General features: G+C 32.2%; 1 protein-coding gene across 1 annotated transcript in view; it reads right to left on the reverse strand.

Annotated features, from left to right (window-relative positions):
- Window positions 1-5,993: 5,993 nt before the first annotated feature.
- LOC136031875 (la-related protein 1B-like) overlaps window positions 5,994-22,296 on the reverse strand; it is a gene marked incomplete at its 5' end in the record, with an annotated part of 34,549 nt that continues 18,246 nt past the window's right edge. Inside the window, 5 exon segments of the mRNA XM_065711813.1 lie at window positions 5,994-7,385; window positions 12,257-12,390; window positions 13,570-13,679; window positions 15,677-15,821; window positions 18,106-18,263. Of these exon segments, the coding sequence (XP_065567885.1) occupies window positions 7,056-7,385; window positions 12,257-12,390; window positions 13,570-13,679; window positions 15,677-15,821; window positions 18,106-18,263 (877 nt within the window).

Raw genomic sequence — 22,296 nt, forward strand, 5'->3', positions numbered from 1 at the left:
TTCCCCTACCCAGCATGCCCCAGAACTTTCAACTGAATAAACTTTGCCGTTTCTTAAATACCACAGATACGCCATTTGACAATCTTGGATTCACGTATTGGGTTTTTATTTAGTTAAACATCCTCAATAACATTATCTGAAAGTTAGTCCTAGAATATTGCACAGAGCGCCTTTTGACAATCTGGATACACATAGTGCTTTTGATTTAGTTCACATCACCCTTGACTTTCCCTGAAAGTTTCAAGTAGTTGCAGTCGCAGATAGTCGTTGTCGCTGCTACATGTAGTTGCAATCATAATCCCATGTAGTCACTGACAGAGTCATAAGTAGTCTCAGGCAGTCACAAGTAATTACAGTTGCTTTTGCCAGTAGTCGTAATCATAGATGCAAGTAGCCGTGGTCGCAATCACAAGCAGTTGGAGTCATTGCCGCAAGTAGTTACGGTAGTAGTAATATCAGTAGCAGCAGCAGCGGTATACACACAGTGTCTTCTGGTTACTTCAATTTCCCTCTCAACACGACCTGAAAGTTTGAACTTAATCTCTAAGCTGTTCCTGAGATGTTGCTTATACTCCCTGTTGAAAACCTGCAGGCACATAGTGTATTTTGATTTAGTTCCTCATCCCCTAAATATTCTCTAAAAGTTTCGTCTTAACATGTTTAGGTTTAGCAGTAGTAGTAATAGTATCCATTCAACATGCCCTGAAAGTTTCAACTCAACAGCCTAAGCTGTTTCTGAGGAATTGTTGATATACTCTTTTAAAAACCTACATGCACTTAGTGTCTGATTAGTTCAACGTTCCCTGAAATCCTCATATTAATACCTTTATGGAGACCCAGGATCAAGCCCCTCCCCTTTCCCAATAACAAGTCCTATATATAAACATTAGGCAAATTGCATAAATTAAAGCTCCTCCTCCAAGGCATGTGGAGGGTCATGTCATCCCCGGAGGCATAGTTATTGGACTTTTCAACCATGTTGAACAAGAGGCTATCTTAAAATTTTGTTCAGATGCCTTTGGCGAGAGGGAAGCAAACAAGGCATGAGAGGGGACTGGTTGCCCTTTAATCACTTTTGACCCTTAAAAAAGGCACTAAAACGTTAAATTTTCAATTGAATGAGCCCCCTTCAAAGTTTCTACAACAACTCCTTCCATACAAAGCCGCTTTAAAAAAAAAGAAAAACTAATAATAGTGCATAGAGCACATTTTGCCTTTTACTTATGCAGTGCTATTGCGTTTTCGGTGCCTAAGTAAAGGGCTAAACAAAAAAATCCGATAAAAATATTGGTTTTTGAACAATTTTATTGACTACATACTATAACAAACGCAAAAAGCTAAGGTCACTGCAAATATACACAAGCCAACTAAGCAATCTGCTCTAACTGTTTTGATGGAATATTCTCCGTTATTAAATGCCTCTAAAACACTTCATTATAAACTGGGAAAAAGTACGCTATTATTCACTATCCTTTAAATAGAAACCAGAACAGGATAAGACAAACGGTTAAAGAAAAGCATCAACCTAACCTCTACTATTTTTTTTCTTTCAACACATAAAAGCACATTTGCAAAATAGCATACGCAAAATTATGCGCCAACTATAAAAACAAAGTGAAAAGAGGTTGCCGGTCATTAACATTCGAAACGTTTGCACTAAAACGTATCGACCTCAAAGCAGTTGCCAACAATAAAATTAACAAGAACAAAAATGCTATCCGAATTAGGTCACATTTTTATATTGTTACTAGCAAATATAAATATATCCAAAACAGACAATTTGTAAAAAGTTTAAAAATTTTGTACCAAGGAAAGGTAATTAGTTGACAAAAAGCAAAGTACATTATAAATCTTTCCTGTATTACAAATCATGAAACAAAAATAAGTTACACGATCTTTAAGTGCTGTAAAAATGCCAAATCACAATAGGACCACTTTGAAAGAGTGTATATAACCCTTAGGGCTACATTATTGTTCAGAGACAAACTTTAAATGTCTGTTATTCTAATGTATAAGCATCCAATCATTTTCAGGCCATGGAGAAGGGTGAATGACATGGGAACCTATTAGTATTTATTCACTAGTCTTGAATTATTAGCAGTAAGGTCTCTATTAAATAAAATAATTTTTTATAAATAATACTTTTTACAACTATTAACCTACCCGCTGAACTTTCTCATCAACTGGTTTTTTAAATGAGTTTTTCTCTACAACAGAAAGAAAGAATCTGGCAGAGAACACTTTTAAGCCACAATAAAACTTCACATTAATTACTGGTGTATGTAGTTTTACCAAGCAAAATGAACGTTACTTTCAGTAAAGACTATTGCTTTTATCTCGGGCACCTCGATCTTCTGGGCCTGGGATACTTGGACACAGTTGCCATCTCTTTGGGCCACTCTGATCGAGAAGTGACCGAAACTCATCTATAACAAATTTAGCAGCCTCTAAAGACTAATCAAACTTTATAATTTTCAGCAATAAAAAACTCGATATTTTGACTATAAATCAACTAAACCCTGAGGTTTCAAAATAGTTCGGCAAGTAATAGATGAGAAAAAATAAATTTGTGAGAGGGTTAGCATTTTATGTCAACCTTACGCTATTTAAGTGTTAGATTGACATGGAATTGGCAGTGAGCAATTGATAAAAATTATTTATTTCCAGATGTCTTCTTTTAAAAGACAAATGTGCCATTAAAAAAGGTGTTGCCTAGTCCAGTTTGGGCAAAACGACATTTTTATCTTAGTTTACTTGAACCAATTGGTTTCCAAATATGTTTCCCGTTTCTGATGGAAGTCCTATAATTGAATTTTATTAGCTTGTGACTTAAAACCTTAGTTATATTATTTGACTTGCATTAAAATTTAGTCGCAAGGCTACTGAATTTCTTCAATCTTCTTAAAGAAAGAAAGAAAAAACACAAACAAATAAAGTGAGATATTATTTTTCTATAAAAGATTTCACGGAATGAGAAGAAGGGTATCTTAGTAAAAACTTCGGCACAAAATATGGCGTACCTTATATCCTTATATTAGCCAACAATTAAGATAATAATGTAGAAGAAACTGATATACAACTAGTAAAAATAAATCTCATTCTTTGACTGATTCGCTAGCTTCACTCTTCATTTCTGGGTATAGTTCGGACAAAAGGTATGGCGGAACGAGAAAAAGGATATCATACAAAACATGTTCTCCTAAAATATACTTTTTTCTAGAGGACTAAATAGGCGGTAAGTTGACCCATGTGGGCAGAATGATTGAACAGGTAGAATCAAGCAAATTGATCGATGAGCAGTCAATTCTTTTACTCCACTCTTTTCAACAAGCAATTCGACATATTCTAGCTGTTTGACAATCCCTCCACATATGTTGCCCTAACTATTTAGCCGTCCAGAAGAAATTGCTTCTATTTTACAGAATATTTTCCTAAGATGTTAGCTCTACTCTTTGGAGGCAATGAAGCTTTGTGGCACCAGACTCGACTCGATGCATATTATTATATAACAAATCCACTTTTCGATTTCTACCCAAGCTAGTTGTCATGGAAACAAGCCTCCACAGCTGCACCGTCTTTAGATCTGCTCCACCGGGAATATATCTTTTCCCATCTTATTTTGAGTTTTTCAAATCTTCATTTTTTTATAATAGCAAAGATTGAAGTCTCAGTATGTTCAAGCGGTGGCACACCTTGCATGAAGTTCCCCTCCCCAGGAATATTAGTACTTTTAATATATTGTCAACATTTTCCGTTACCTTTTCTATACATTTTCCCGTTTTATTGCGTCTTTTTGTAATCGTGCCCCTTTGCTCCCCGCCCAAAAAAGTTCTGCACACGTGCCTATAGCATCTGTTTTTAGCAAATTGGCTAGTTATACTTAGTAACCTCTAATAGAGCATAAAGTTTCCATCTTTTCAAACGGTTGTTTACTGTAAAATAGAGAAATTATTTCCAACAGAACTAAGTTAATATCAAAAATAGAAAAAGAAAAATCTTGAGCAAATGGGAAAAGGGTTTCTTCAATCATGAAACAACTACTATTAACTACGTGCGAAAATTAACAACCACTAAAAAAGGATGACAATAATTGCAAAGATAAACCATAGTTATACGCTCTAAAACCATGTGTTCTCATTGATTAGGACTGTCCTTTTTAACATTATTTTCATTCCTAACAATACAGGCTTTTAGCCACAATAATAATGTTACGACCGCAAAACAAGGGTACTGTTTATGCCTTTAGTGAGAACATTTTTTCTGCAATTAGAGTAATAATAAAAGAAGTAAAACCACAGTTTGTGGTTGAATAATAAAATTTAATTTTGGAGTAAGATATATGAAATTTTGCACGTTATCCATAACTCATTTTACTTCATAATCATTTTATTTCAATGTCTTTTATACAGAAGGCATCAAAACCATTTTGTCCTAATCACGGTCCTATGGTAACTACTATGTAATAAATTTAGCTATGAAAATTTACCAGTAAACACAGACAAATTTCCACAAATGTCATACATGCCCTTTAATATTGAGCATGATTATATGAAACCGAGCAGAATCATATCTAAAATATTCTTTTTTTTTATATAAAGCCTAGATTTCACTCGTAACATCAACAGTTTATCAAACAATTGACTTATTATTGCCTCAACCTAAACCCCAGACTCCCAAAAAAGGGAAAATATACATTTTGTCCTGACTAATTTTTACGTGAGTTGTATACTAATTAACATTGTTCGGTGTTAACCTAAAACTATTGTATACATGGAGATAATTAACAAACATCACACAGCACCAGCTGAAGTCAGCTTTTCTGGCTCTTTTACTGACAAAATGACTGCTTCGCGAGCTTCTGATATAGTCTTCCACTCGCAACGACCAATAGCTATGGCCTTTGCTCCCCCTAAAATGCTACTGATTTCGCTCGGGCACTCAGTTCTCGCAAGGCATCGCCGAATTCCTATTTTTTTCCATTAAGTTTATATGGTTTACAACTTTTGCATGGGTCGTGATTTTTCTACATTTATTTCACGTCTCTAGCTCGAATAATTCAGCTTCATTATATATATATATATATATATATATATATATATATATATATATATATATATATATATATATATATATATATATATATATATATATATATATATATATATATATATATATATATATATATATATATATATATATATATATATATATATATATATATATATATATATATATATATATATATATATATATATATATATATATATATATATATATATATATATATATATATATATATATATATATATATATATATATATATATATATATATATATATATATATATATATATATATATATATATATATATATATATATATATATATATATATATATATATATATATATATATATATATATATATATATATATATATATATATATATATATATATATATATATATATATATATATATATATATATATATATATATATATATATATATATATATATATATATATATATATATATATATATATATATATATATATATATATATATATATATATATATATATATATAGCTTCAACTACTGATGCAACTTAACATTTTTTTTATTTAGAAAAAGACCCTAGTTATTCAGATTAAACTGCTTTTACTTTTCACTTATAAACACCCCTTTTGGATACTTGTTAATGGTAAAGTTGTCAATTTTCAATAAATTAAGAAAAAAAATTTAGTGCTTAAGAAGTACATAAAATTATACATTTCCGTTAACCTCCCAACAATTATACACAGGTCGATCTATTGTATACGCGCTATATCTGCCCATTCATTGAGACGAAAGCTGCTAAGACAGTCTTTTTTTTTAGCTTATTCCAAAAATAGAGCGGCCTACCTTACAATTTTAAATGACAGTGAAAATAAGCTAATAAAGCTTGACTTATTTTCTTATTTATTAACTTTATTAACTTATTATTAGCTTTATTTAATTATTGTTTATTATTTATTATTTATAATAAACGTTTGTTTACAGTTTTTCATTTTGTTGACAGTTTTGTTTACAGTTTTCAGGGAAATGTTTTTCATTTATAGTTTGTTTACAGTTTCTTCTTCAAGCGTTAAAAAAAAACCTCTAACAATCCCCAAGACAGTACCAATTTAGCACACACAAATTTAGTACAATTAGATATATGAAATTATGTTTGGCAGTCTTTTAGCTAGAGGTACTTATGCGTGCTCCGAAACTCCTTACCAACAAGGAAATAAATATAGATCTGCAACTGCAAAAAATGGATATCTTTCTCAATTTCCGACTCATTATAGAAATAAATATTAGATAAGTCCTTTCGTTCTGGGCAGGATGATATGTCTGTCTACTAACTAACTTAATAATTACAGGCATCCTGATAGACAAATAAAAAGCCAATACATTCGTCAAATCAAACCAGAAATGAGAAAACACTTAAATTATAGAGGAAGAAGAGGTAGCATTTATACCAAAATTAAGGCAACTGTTAAGAAGATACGTTTCTTAAATAATTTATATTCTACAACAAAAGATGAGCTGATGCTTTATGCAGAGGTAGCACACGATTTTAACTTCCCAGCATAGCTTTAAAACTTTCAATTTTAATCTTTTTTCCAAAATAAAGAAAACAAAAATCCTAAATTAACATTTCCTGGGTCTTTAGGGAATTTTTCTACTTCCTAATCTCCCCCCCCCCAAAAAAAAAACAAACAAAGCAGGGTGCACTGGACATACACAAAGCCTGTTTCCCTATTCAAATATATAAGAAAATTTGGTAAAAATACATCAGCAACGTGAAAAAGGCTTCGTCAAAAAAAAGGAGAGAAAAAAAAGGAAAAGAAAAAAGGCAACCGTTGACCGGATACATTCGTACACGAAATGGCAACTACACAAGATGGGGAAAAAACTACCCTTCACTAAAAAGCTCCAAATGCACTTCAACAATCACGACTTAAAATCACATGAATTAGTCAAATAAATCCTTTCTTTCTGAGCATAATTTTCAACGAAAATTCAAGAAGTTTAAGCCACTGGTTTACTCTCATTCAATCCATTCATGGCAGAAACAACTGTATCCTTTTGTGAAGAGGTGGAAGCAGCATTACCGACTTTATTCGGGGGTGTCAGCCTTACTTTCCTATTCTCCGAGTAGCTTTGAGTGCGTCTTTGATTTTGTCTCAGACTTTGAGCCCGTAGTTTGGCGACGTCACGATTAACTGGTTCAACAATTTCTGAGCCATGACGAGTTTTCTCTCTTTTAGGACGATCGCTTAGAACCCTACCATGATTCTCTGAATCGGAACGGAATCGGCGAGGATTGTACCATGGTCGACCTTCAAAATAATTCTCTGGCTGAAAGACGAAGAAAAACATAGGTTCAAGCATATTAGCATTTTCGCACGGATTTATGAGCAATCATTTCAACGAAATATTAAGTAATTATATGGTAAAATAATTACCAATAAGGAAACTCTAATAGTAATAGAGGAAAATCAGTTTAACCAAACCAAAACTTAAACCAACCAAAAATTTGCTTTTAATAGCTACAGCAAACTCAACATCTACAGCAATTTTTCCAAATCAATTACTTTTCATACCTGAGCATATGGCTAGAACATTTACAATAAAAAACCAAGAAAATTAATTTTTCTGTGCCTATCTCAGAACACTGTCCTTTAAAAATTTCAGCATAAATATTAATGACAGTAATGGCGTAAGGTCGTTCTACCCTAGCATAATGTAGCAGTCATTACATTGTCTATTTATTCTGGATTGATTGGTCAAATACATGATTACACGAGGTTAGAACCGTTTAAAAAGAAGAAGATACTTTTTAACTGTTAAGACAATGTGACATTACGAAGAGTAGCAAGTCGTAAACCGCTAATCAGTTAATTCATAAATAAATAAAACTATGGAGAGAAATAGATGAGCAACAAAGTTTTCTGCAAAAATGTTGCGTATTTTGTTGAATATTTAAACATTAACAATTTACAGCAATTCAGAAATGAAGTATCTTAAACACAATCATCTTTTGGAGATGAAATCAAAAACACAATTAAACGCATGAATATTTACCAAAGGCACAAATTAAGGCAGTAAATAAACTAAATAAACGTATGAACTTGTGCGAACAGGTAAGTCACTCGTTATAATCGTCCTCTAACTGTGAACTAATGGCAAATGGAACTGGTGGCAAACAGCTTCAGCCTTGTGGACACTCATTGAAAACTCATGATCTAAATTTTTACTTGTTTCGTAAGGATTTATGAGCAATCATTTCAGAAAAATATTACGCCAAGTCAGATTAGTTACACGACAGCTTTAATGATTTCTCTCGGGTAGCAGAACAGCAAATAAGTGGTCTGATCCTAACACAGAGAAATAACTCTTACATGATTTTTATAATGACGATGTCCAAAATTATGACAGAAGTATGACCGAAGCTTAGCTGCATTTTCTTTTTCTGCATTTTCCCTTTTCGATTATAAGCTATAAAAGAGTTATGCTCAACCTCCTTGTATTCATTAAATCCATTCCAACCTTCTTTCCTCACTGTGGTACTAACATATTCGCTTTCTAAAACTAATGACTGAATTTATGTCCCTCCTCCAAAGCAAATAAATTTAAAATATTTTTATGTCAATTGCCCTTTAAATTTGAGCAGGTAAAACATTCCAGGCTTAACTTAAATTAAATAATGAAACTTATGCTCAAGCCTAGACCAATCAAACCTATAAGCCTATGCCCAAAGCTTGCTCTATAGGGTTTATACGGAAGGTCTTGAACATATGGACATTGTAGAACCTTCTACCCAGTTGCATATGTGTCTAAATATATCCAATATCTACCCAGCCGTTTCACAGGTGCCCTTCCGTTATAGGTCACCCTTCCATGGTAGGACAAAGATTATTCCAACAAAATGCTTTTAGTTTCATTCAAAAATCTCCCTGTTAACCATATATCCTCTTCCTTATTATTTACTTATTAAAACCTTAAATTCACTCGAATCAAAAACTTGGTTTTTATATCGTCTTATTCTGCACTTAACAGTCAGACAATATTTTCATTTGAAGTTTTTTAACCAGTTACTTAAATTATTTTCGCACAAAATTAATTAAATGCCATTATCTTAAAAAGCTCCAAGTTTGAAAACATAGTGAATATATAGATCGCAACATTATTGAAATACTGAAATGAAGAAAAAAAATATGGCAAATTTGAACTACATAACTAATTCGCATTCAGATTCATCTTTACTTGTATCAATGTCACTTAAAGCTTTAACAAAAGTTTAAACAGTCATATTTCCCAACATGTGTTCCTTAAAACTAAAATACAAATTATTCTCATAAATAACCACCATATAATATGTCACAGGATGCTGTGTCCTTACCTTCGGGTCAAAAATGGTTTTTTGAAGAACAAAATTAAGAAGCTTGGAAGTCAAACATTACCGTTGATGAGCAGTGTCTAGGGCTAATCTAAAGCTGGAATTTGAAAGGGTAACTACCTTCCGAGAAGTTCTGATGTTGGTAGACTCCAGGATGAGAATTTGAGGAAATCTTTCCAGGAACGGTTGAATATTAAATTGGGCAGTCTAAAACTTGGCGACATAGAAGATGGATGGAATAATTTTACTAAAATAATTTGTGAAATAGCAGATGTTGTCTTAGTGTGCAAAGTTAGAAAAGTAGACAAGAATATTAGTGAAAATGCTCCAAGTTTGGTAGAAAAAAGGTGCGGCTTGAACAAGAAGTATTCTAATAATAGATCACATTAAAATAAGAGGAAGGGAAGGACACTAGGGAAAGCAACAAAATAGAATTAAACACGCGTTAAAAGGAGGCCGTGGATAAAATTACTGATGATATGAAAACGGCAGCCCGACGGGATAGTAGTAAAATATTGCATTGACATTTTAAAAGATTGAAGGGAATAGTCAGTTTAGACTTGTCAGAGTTGAAGATAGGAATGAAGCCACAATAAGTGACAAGGAAAGGGTTAAAAAGAGATGGGTGGATTGCAGGAAATGATATTTTTTTTTTTTTTTTTTTTTTTTTTTTTTTTTTTTTTTTTTTTTTTTACGAGAAGTACCAAGTGGTTTTGGGGAAACTTTAAAGATGTTGTAGATACAGTTTTAAGAGAAGAAAAACAGGGTTTTAGGAAGTGGAAAGGATGCGTCGACTAAGTTTTCATCCTTAGGTTAAAAATTGAGAAGTACCTGAGTCATCAAACACCTTTAGTCCTCAGATTGCGTCCACCTCTAAAATTGCGAGCAAGCGTTCGATTCTTGATAAAATAGCTTTAGCGAAGGTCCTATCCTTGTATGGTATACCAGACAAATACATTAAAGTGATTAGCGCTATGTACGAGAATAACACTAGTGGTTAAGGTAGAAAATGATGTTAGTAACAGGTTATATGGATCATTTATATGGATCATTTGATGTACTTTATTTTAAGGAACACAGCAAAGACTATGGAAGAGCATGACATCTACAATGAATGATGTTTCGAAGGCTTCGAGAATTCATGGTGTAAGAATAAGTTTTGGATTTAATAATAAGAAGACTAAGTCCTAAGGAATACGGTACTGACTAAGAGTCGGAATCAGTGATGGCGACGTTTGGTAACGAGAAGATCGATCAAGTGGATACCTTCACTTACCTAGGAAATATTAGCAGTAAAGATGGTGGATGCTGTGGATGTTAGAAGTAGAACAATCAGATCCCAAGGTGTTTTTTCTCAGTTGAAACAAAAAATGAAAGACTAGGAAGATATGTCTGCGAACTAACATTCGTATATTGGATGCTACAGTGATAGCTGTGGTCAAGAATGGTTCTGAAACGTGGGCAATCCGATAGGCGGAGTAGGATTTGTTATGTTTTCTAACGGAGCTGTCTACGGATTGTTTTGGGTACACGTCTGACTGACCTTATTTCAAAAAGTGAGCTCTACAAAATGTGTAGTTCTATTCCGCTTTCTATGGCAGTAGTAAAAGAAAGGTTGATGTGGCTAAAGCACCTTCTGGGGATGAAGGGTGATAGATTGCTAAAAACATTTTTTTTTTCGGTCAATCATCTAGGGCAAACGAAAAGCAGGTCGTCCCCGAATGGGTTGGCAGGAGGTTATAAGAAAGGTTTTCAGGGAAATGAGAACTTCTTGTGAGGGTGTAAATAAGGAGGCTTCGAATATATTGGGATAGAGGAGGAACATGCATAGTTGTGTTGCCTTGAGGCGGCTTGGTGTTGCATTAAGTTGTTAGCAATAGTAGTAGATCCAGTTTAAAACTGAACCCAGCAGATTTTAAAACATAAAGAAATATTTCGAAAATAATAAATTAGATTAAACTAAACAGAACTAATTTGAAACAACCAAAGCAAACTAAACATCTACAATAATTTTTCCATCTAAGTTCCTTTGTTAATCATATTTGCACGTGTGTATTAAACATTTACAATTAAAGACAGAAATTTCATTTTTCTAAGGCACCATTTTATTTTTTTTGCAAAAAAGCAGAACCTGATCCAATGTAACACTGGACGTATAAATTTTAATGTATAAAGAAATATTTGAAACATATTTAAAGATGCTTGGAGCCAATAAGCAAAGCTAAACAGCGCGTCAGTACAACAACCCTTATCTAATTCCTCTCTACCCACCAACACACTCTTTCCTTTAAACTAAACATGAAATGAAAAATTATCTTTTGCCGTTCCAGAAAATGTGGTCTATAATTTTGTTGGAAGAATGTTTTATAACCTTTTTTTCTATTGTGACGAGGTTAAACGACGTCATAAGCAAAAAAAAAAAACAGAAGTTTAGAAATATTTATGGAAACTATACTTCATTTAACTCGATCACTGACAAGGAAATCTCTTACGATTTGCACAAATAGATGGGAATCAATAATCTAAGTTAATAACGTGCCAGTGTACCAATCTGGATCTATCTTCTCCTAATCTACCAACATATTTTCTGCAAAATACACTTGAATTGAAAAATTGATATTTGCAGTTGATTGGCCAGATCAAGAGGATTGGCTACACAGTGTTTTCAATGAGAAAAGGGAGGAGTTCCAGAAAATGTACATTATAAGTATATTGGAAATCTTGCTTTATTTCTTTTTTTTCGATGGTGGCGAGGCGGAACCGCGGAAGGGCTTCATAAGTAAAAGTTGAAGCTGAGAAACAGTCATAGGATCTAAAGAAAAAAACTTACGTATTTTTCCCTGAAGTCGTCGACGGTGTTGAATTTTTTAAGAAATTCTTGAATTTTGGGGCACACCTTAACCTTGTGAGCATACTTGTAATACTTCAAGAACGCCCAAAATTTTTCCAAACCATAAAGTTGACCTGAAAAAAATAATAATATATTGTCAAACATCCACATAATTGAACTAGAATCAAAAGAAGAAATTTAAACTTGGATGCTTGAAAAGATAGCGATCAAAAGAAAACATAAGCAAATACTTCTGCTATATGACTAATAGCCGTAATTAGCAAAATATTTGAGGGGAAGTTTTGAAAAATTCATACAAAGCAAAAAGTAGATACGTCAATTCAACTTTTGCAAAATTATGATCAAATTAAATTTCCCAGATTTCGCATCACATCTGGCCTTTGCCTCATTTCCCGTTTCTTATTTAGTAATTGTAGTAATGTAGTAATGTAGTAACGTAGGTTCTAATTGTTGCAGCAAGTGTTCTTATTTTATAAGACCAGCATTATACTGAATGTCATTTGTATTGATAAATGTTTTTTTTTTGTCAGTGAGGCAGATTGGGCGTAAACCATGGTATGGCAAATCGGTGTGGAATACACAAACTACTTTTATTATTTTCACTTTCCTTCGGCACTTCAACCCCATATACGTTTTTTTCTACAGGAGAAAAAATCTTCAGATTGAAGCTTAGGTAGTACCTGATTTGTCTTTTATCTTGCTTTAATTTAAACATTAAATTTACAACAACAAAAAAACAGGAAGGCATAGATTTCAAAATTCATCAATTTTACAAAACTTATTTATTTATTAAGATTAACGTTAATTAAAATTAACATTACTCATGTCCTGTTCTGACAAAATAAAATATTCTAGACTTTTTCGTCAAAAAGTTGAGCTAGTGATCTTGTCTGAAAGTCAGGCACTAGGCTAAAGCGAAAAGGGAGTTCTTGGGAAGAGTAAGAGGGAAGGGCTATGGAGAGAAACAGACCAACTTATAGTATATTGGTTTTAAATTGGGCCCAAAACGAGAGACGCCAAATCATAAAAATATGTGTATGAGGGGGTGGGGAAGGATTTTTTTCGATTATTTTATGGATACAACAAACTATTTTTCAAAATATAGTGGGGGGGGGTATTATTATGGTAATACCAAAAGAAGATGCTTATTAAAACCAATAAGGGGGAATGACATTCAACCTTTCCCATCCCCCATTTGCGCCCAATCAAAAAATGAAGTATTTACATATAATTCCCCAAAAGAGGAAAAATCCAATAATATACAAGAAAAAAAGGATTTAAAAGATATATACCATCTTCATAGTCAGCTATTGTTTCTTCTTCAAAATGTTGAAAGATTTCAGGGCGGAATTTTCTTTCGAGACCATAACTGTAAAGCCTGAACAAACATTCATAGCCATATCTAAAAAATAAGAAATAAAAATGAATTCTAAAATTTTACAAAACAAAGAGAAGGGGAAGCTGTTATATGCAGGGTTAGGGACCAGAGCTATGAAATTAAATCAATAGATAATTATTTTTGGCAAATTACAATCTGATTAAATTTAAAATTGCGAGTCCCAGCACGACAAAAAGAATGAAAAGTTGACGCACATGGCAAGCTAAGAAATGATTGAAAACGATTTTCTAAAAATTTTCTAATATGTGCTTAAAACTAGAATGAGAGCATTCAAACTATAATTAAACACAAAAAGAAATTTTAATCACAATGTTCTTAATGTTAAAGTTTTTTTTTTAATACAAATTTGTCAAATGGAACCATGTTGTTTTCATCAATTATACACGTAAACACTAAAAACGGTTTCACCTGCACTAAAAGGACAATATACTTACATAATTAGATTCATTACTCTCAGACCAGTCCATTCACTGAGCCAGAATTAATTATTCTTTTTCTTGGAGAATGATCTAAACTTGCTTAAAAAACAAGAAAATTGTCCTTTTTTCAACAACTTTCAGTCCGTATTCAACATATTTCAACATAAAAAACAATGCACAACACATTTCAAAACTACAATTTGGTAGATGGATAGAGCTGAATCTCAGCTATGGATTGGAAGTTCAATTTTCGTGTTTCGTTGATGTGTTAAAACTGAACGAGAGCAGAAATATGGCAGAGATTGAACATAAACCTCGAGAGATGAATAAAAGGTAAACAAAAATATCTGCTACAGTCACAGCAGCTGCTAAAGTAGGCACACACACACAACCAGGAATTGAGAATGAGTAATGATTTTTCCAAGGAAGGAGGATGAATCTTTCAAATAAGTGCCCCCCTTCTTTGAAACACATTTAAATTCATTGAATATGTTAGAATTTTCATAAAAAAAAAAAATCCTGGTACCCAAGGGAATATTTTTAATATTTGTTTTCCATTTTTTCGTCTTAAAAGAAATTTATTCTTCAAAAGCTTCAAACTCTTGGGGGCTATTTTTCTCCTCTTGGCCACCCCTGCTTCAGAAATTAAATTATTCTTTCTTCTAACCTTTATATTAATCGGTATCTAAACCAGATTCAAATATGCAGATCAAAGGGCTATAAGAAAAAAAAAGAAGAAGAAATGAATTGAAACCATTTGGGCGTCCCGAAACAGCTTTTAAGCCAAGCTTTGCATAATTGAATGCTCCATCTTTAAGGATATTTTCTTCTTTTTTTGGTGGGCAATAGGGAGAAGAAACTTCTTCCTTTTGTTTGCATTATTATAGAGACGCTATCGCGAATTCTCAATACCAGAATCGAATTCAGAGTTATGCGGCAAGTTGCTGCAGATGAGATCAAAGATCCGGGTCCCGTATTACCAAGCAGGGAACGATTCAACTGCGCTACCACGAGCTCCCAGTTAATAAGTAACAATCGACGAAAATTCCATTCCTGATTAGTTTCATTTTGGTACAGAATCTGCAGTTATTTTCGTCATTATTGAGTTTTGACAGACTTTGACAAAAAGCTGTCATTATACTTTTTATGAGAATAATATTGAAAAATTTTCACTCATAAAAATTTTGCGTTTTGAACCATATAGTTAATAGAATTATATAATAGAATATATAATAAAATTTTAGTGAAAATGAAATATAAGATTTAGTATAAGATTTAGTAAAAGATAAATATAAGATTTAGTAAAAGAAATATAATGGAATTTTAGTAAATCTCTACACCAGTGTTTTGTACGACACAAACCACTGAGTATGATACCCATGTTGTTTCCGATATCCCATGTGTCGAATTGATTCGGACGGATTGATGGCTGCAGATAGATGTCGCATGTCGTCCGATTAAGACATCGGACGGATAGATGGCTGCGCAATTGCAAATCCATTCAGGAATGTCACTGATAGCTCAATACAATGTTGCTATCATCAAAACACTGAAAAGCAATCAAGTTATAAAATCAAGTACCTGAAACCTGCAGCAGAATCTTCCTTTGCAAGTTGTCTGAATTCGTTGTACATTTTCTTATTAAAGTGATCTCTCAAAAAGAATGACCAGAATCGGAAAAGCGTATTCATTTCTGCTGATTTGCCGAGGCCAAGCACCTTCCTCTCTGCAATAAATTGGATTAATGTTCACTTAAGAGTAATAATCAAAGAGAGCAAAGATACGTCAAGAACCTAGAGAGCAAAACAGAATGTTTGGCGAATTCTTCGATAAAAAGAAACAAAGAAGAATTAACACCATTTGGTATATCATTACTATTATAGCCCAAAGCAAAGCAAGACTATAACAGCATTACCCATGAAAAAAGAGAAAAAAAATCAGGCAAAAAATAAGAAAAAAATTTAATGCCTCATTTCTGACAACATAGAATCCTCTGTGATCATCAATACATCATCCCTTCTTCTCAAGTAATTTTTTATATTACTTTCGAAGTTTCTATCTCATTTTCGACGTAATAACTTAAATTAGGTAAATTTTTTTATAAGACTACACTGCCTTTCTATGCCGAACAAATAAACGTTCAATTTGGAATAAGTCTATCTATTAGACAGTGAAACAGATAAAAAGTAATTCTTCTGATGACGATCGCTGTATATGTAGTCGAAATATCCAGACTTTTTATATGTTTTCACTGTCTAATAAATGGATTTATCCCCATTTGAACATTTATTTGTAAGTTCCAATCGGCATCCTTTAGCTGTAAATTCCATAGTGATTGGGACAATCGCTACTTAAAGCTCTTCCAAGGGGAAACACGATATCCTATGACTCGGAAATATTAACGATTCTATTAAAGAAACCCTGATTTCCAGCATCAATTCATTGCATGATTAACAATTCAAATTAAAGCATTTCCAAGCAAAGGAAATGACATCCATTCGTAATTGTAAGTATAATTTAAAATTTCAAGCTGAATTTATGGCTTATTAAAAATTTAAATTAATAGTTAAACGAATAGTTAATAGTTAAAGAGCAAACCACGGCCCATAGTAACCATAGGTTTAGAAAGACGTTTTCTAAGAAACTGTTAAGTAAGAAACATTTTCTAGAGGACATAATAATAACTATTATTCAAATTCAACACAGCAATAACAAACAAGTTTTTGAGGATCTTTTGCACCAGCAACATTGAAATCGCCATAGTCATAAACCTATTAGCAATAGGTTTACTATGTCCCACCTTAATCAACAAAAGCAATCGTATTTTTGCATGAACAGCATTGACGTGCTTAACTTTGCTTTTTTTTTACCTAGCACTAACAGGCCAATGAAAAATATAGAGATGGCTAAGGGCTCAATTCTTTTGTTAGTTTCTCCCAAACATCTTCAGGTATAGGCTAGCCTGGTAGCCTATACTATACTGAATTTTATTTCGGTTGTGTTTCGCACCTGATGAATAAGTTTCTGAAAGATATTACCCAACACTTTTGTTTCCACGGACTAACAGAAGATTAGTAGCTAATTATTTTAATTCAATAGTAGACGGCAGAGGACAATCTATAATTTTTTATTCTTATCTGCGCTTCCGACATTATATGACAACAAAACGGATTTAATAGCCGGGATTTTCAGTCAGGGCTGTATCCAGGATTTTATTGTCTCTGGGGGAGTTTTACAAAAGGATTTTTATCAGGTTTTTTTTTCATCAAAAATTCCTCCCCCCCCCCTTACCCCTAGATACGGCCTTACTTTCAGTATAGAAACAAGGTTCGTATCATTCGCTCTTACTTCTCTCAAGTTACTATACATTATGATATCCAAGTTTATTGTGCAAGGTACATTTTTTTTTTGTTAAAATGTGCAAAAGTTGATATAAAAGAAAACAAATTTTTCGGATGAAAATAGAGAGCAGAACTGAAACGTGAAACGAACCAAAATTACGCGACGCATATCTAAAGCTAGGCGACTGATGATGTTTCCCTACGTTTGTAGGAAACTGTGCTACAGAAAACACAAACCACACAGGATTTTTGTACATGACAAACAAAAGCGTTTTAGGATTATGATTATGATATAAAGATACAGTATTCTTGTCTCTTATGCGTGGGTATGTTTTCAGTAAAGCAGTATTATCGCATAATCCTTAAAAAAAAATTCCGGAAATACCGTAAGTCAGAGAATTAATATTAGTTTCGTCACATTTGGGTAATCTTTTACGTCATATACCTTTCGCACTGGATTAAATATATACTGGACCATAAACTGAGGCTTTCGGGTTTTCTTCTATGCAAAACAGGACAGAAAAAGAAAGAGAAAGAGAGAAAGGGGAAGGGAGAGAGAGAAGGGAGGCAGGGAGAGAGAGAGCTAAGGAAAAGGCAACTCGGTTGTTGTGTATTAACAAACTTAGATTGTTAAATATAAAAAAAAAAACAGCATAAAAGGCTATTAACCTTTGAGACACCTTGCTCTGTACTTGTGGTAGACATGCTGAGTGAAACCGTTTTCAAGAAGGAGAGTATGAGATGGATGTTGCATCCAAGAGTTTGAATAGGAACCGGGAGTGCTGCCATAACTGGTAGAGTAGTAATCAGCCTCGGCGTTGCTGCTCCTATAAAAGCAAGTCAATTAAATAATTTTAAACAAATGCATCTTTTTCATGTTTCTTTTTCTTCTTCTTTTTGATAAGATACAAGATGATACAAGATCTAGGTTGATGAATAGCCATTCGTCTTCTTTGTTCCCATTTTTTTTAGATGTGGCTTCATACACCCAAACCGCGTCAAGTTTATCATGAAAAGAGAAATCACCAATGCTACAGCACAAAAAAAAAAAGAAAAAAAAAAAAAAAAAAAAAAAAAAAAAAAAAAAAAAAAAGGCCTTAACCCTACTCATCCATACAATCACATAGGTCAAACAGCATAGCCACACACAATCAACCATAAAGAATAATCCATGGACAGGCAGTCATGTCGTCAATAAGTATAAGTCGTCATTTACCGAACAATAGAAAAAATAATATAGACAAATAATTCAGAGGCAACACCCAACATAAGGGCTCATAAGGAGAATACACTGGCCTATATAGGGTTTCGCCACTCTAAATTCTCTACCCAGCACAGTGTTGTGGCTACCACAGAATATCCATGGCATCCCCGCGTCAGGTATCACCCCCAAAATACATGCCTATGAAAAAAAAACAGCAAATGTAAAACAACCAAGTAAAACCAAAACAAGCTTATCCTGTTAATATATCCCTCCCTTTAGCAACAATAGGTAAACTAAATATTATAAATTTTACCAAATCACAAATATTAACACATTACAAAAAACCTGAATGAACTAAACAATTATAGAATTCATCTTTACCAAGTGGCTAATTTTTTAAAAAATCCGCTCAATTAAAAACACAATTCAAAATAAATGGCGCTGTGACAACATTTCTCGAACCTCCGAAATTAGTTAAAAATTTCTTTAAGTATTTCTAGATAATTCTTTTGATATTTATTTAAAAGTTCGTTATAATGAAAACTAAATTTTTTAAATTGCCAAGTTAATTTATTTGCAGAAAAACCTCTTGATATCAATTTTTGGCTTAAGATTTTACATCTATTTTTAAAATCAATATAATTACTACAAATCCTTGCATAACGAAGTAACTGTGAGAAAAACGCTGAATATGTGATATTTGAGTGTATATTACTTTCAGGGAATGGGAAACTAATCACTTCAAAATCAAAATCATCCGTTTTATTATACATTTTAAAACTTAATTTATTATTATCACAAATATTAATATTTAAATCTAAGAAATGATCTTCATGACCAACGCCATGACTAGGCTCAAGAATAAGCTCTGATGGATATATATTTTTAGAAATATCAATAAAATCCTTACAATTTAAGACCAAAATATCATCTAAATATCTTTTATTATTTGACAAAACATGTTTTAAATTAATTGGATTATTCTTATCCATCATATATTTATATTCTAGTTGACTTAAAAACAAGTCAGCTATAAATGGGCTGGCATTCCCCCCCATGGGAATTCCCATAATTTGCTTGTACAAATCACCCCCAAATCTTATATAAGTATTGTATAAAACAAAATCCAATAACTCAAAAATCATATCCAAGCTGTAACATCTCAAGTTAACTGTAGTATTAAAGCAGTTTGTCCATATGGCTTTTTTATTATAACTGTCTATTTTTAAGAACCTTTTACTAGATAAGAGAAAAGATTTCTTTATAACAGTTTTTAAATTATCAAACACTAAATTAAGTGATAAATTAGTATACATTGTCGCAAAATCGAAAGACTCAATTCTTTTAGCTGAAACCATTGTTAAAGAATCTATCACCTGCAGTGAATTATTAACACTACAATATGGATTAAAATTCGAAAATTTTTTAATACCAGAACAATAGGTTTTAAGTTTATTTACAATTTCCTTTAAAATTAAAGAGAGGTCAGTAGCAGCAATGCGGGTTGGACATTTAGCTGCTCCAGCAATAAACCGTGGTTTAGGGGGATTCTTATGAAATTTTACAGTCCAATATAGGAAAGGGAACTTTTTATCATTGTCATTTATTTTAATATTAAAATTTTTAAAAAGTATTTCTTCAGTCTTTTCAATTAAATTCTCATCCTCTATATTTACCTTTTCATAAACATTAGTTGTGCATAACTGACAAATTATGGCAAAATTATTATTAGCTTTATCCACTGGCACAATTACAAATTCATTCTTTAGATTAGCAATTGCTTGTTTAATCTTCGCATTATAAAATAATGATTCAGTGTTACTATTTTTTAAGTTAGAATATATTTTATTTCTTACTCTACTAATAATTAAATTCTTCCAACTTTGAAAACTCTCTTTATTTTTATTCTCTTTCTTACACCACTTATCAATAAATAAATCAAAATCATTTTCCAAGCCATCAAGAACACTCGATGGTTTCAGATGATGAGAAAGACGGAAATTAGCCCCTTTATTCATTATAATTTGAAGATCATCTTGCTTTATTATTGACAAGTCCCCTGTTATAACATGTTTGTAAGTAGGATTTACAAATGGGCCAAGTTGCTTACAATTACAAACCGGTTTCCAATTTATATCGCTATCTAGTTTTTTTTAGTATTAAATTATAACTAAAAATAATTTGCCCAATAGTTTTTGAAAATTTATAAGTTAAAACTGGACTATCATTATAATTTAAATTACTAGGAAGGGCCTGTTTCACATGCCGCTGATTTAAAATTTCTGGTAAATTAATATCTTCAATCTGCTTTCAAGTAAAATTAATAGGTAAATATAATCTGTTATCCTTATTACTAATCTTATCGAACTTTTTCTTTTTTGAAATAAATTTCGTTTTAGTTAGAATGCAAATTGTATCACATATTACTTTAAAATTATAATCAAGAGCTGTATTATTCTTAACAATCCAGAAAAGTTTGATTAAATTCCTCTTGGATAAATTATTTAGACACTTTATTACAGAAATCATACCCCTAGATTCAAGTAGCTGGCATAGATCTATAGAAAGCATATGTACATCTAATTGATTTTTTCTATTATTTTTCCTGTGTCCTCTCGATCGTTTTTTACGTTTAGTAGGACAAGTAAAAGAAGGATGGTCCATAAAACCATCAATACATTTAACAACAACATGAGACATGTCACCATATTTTGCTACACGATCATTTAGCCCAAAAGGATAAGCTGTACCAAGAGTATGGATCCAGAAATCCTCCTGTTTACGTAGTCTATTATTCTTCTCTTCTTTATTTAAATTTTCTAATTCTAAATTTTCTAAAATTGTGACAGTTATATCTGATATGGAACATTTACCATTACTACAATGTTGAACTAGATAGTTATTAGGTTTTTCATTATTAACTGTTGTCTTGTGTCCAGAAAATCTTTTATATATATTATTAGTTGTTTCCCCCACATATTGTAGGCAGCATTTATAACATTCTAATAGGTAAATTACATTGGTTGTTCTACAATTAACATTACCACGTAACTTGCATGCAAAATTTTTATTATACAATGTACTTTTAACAGAAATCCGTGGGACAAAATGATCTTGGCAAAGAAAACAACGACTTTTACACTTACTAACTTTCAAAAAATCGTTCCGAGTTCCGAGGCTAATATTTGTGTTTTGTTGCATAAAAAGTTATTGAAAATAAATCCAAAACAAACCAACATCCAAATCAAAATCCAACAATCAAAGTCCAAAAAACATGCCAAGGTCAATAAATACATAAACAAAAAGATGAAAGAACATGAAATTTGCATAAGTGCCATCTCACCAATAATTAACAATATCAGGTTAAAAACCTGGACCAGGGTAAAGGTCTGTCGGGGAGAAAACTAAAAAAAATTTTCTCCACCAGCACTGAAATCGCTTAAATAACCAGCGCCATCGAAATATAAACAACCTTGTTCGCTGTAATTTTTCCGTCTTAAGGCTAATAAGAACAAAATTTAAAATTTGTTGTTTTCACTAGATACTTTCGTTTTATATCCTTTAGCCTTTCCATTGCAATATAAAGACCTTCTTTCGATCAATATTTTATTCCTGAGTCTTGAAAAAAAAAGAAGTAAATCGTTTTTTTTTTTTTT

This window comes from Artemia franciscana, chromosome 10 (genome assembly GCF_032884065.1).
Source record: "Artemia franciscana chromosome 10, ASM3288406v1, whole genome shotgun sequence".
Lineage (NCBI taxonomy): Eukaryota > Metazoa > Arthropoda > Branchiopoda > Anostraca > Artemiidae > Artemia > Artemia franciscana.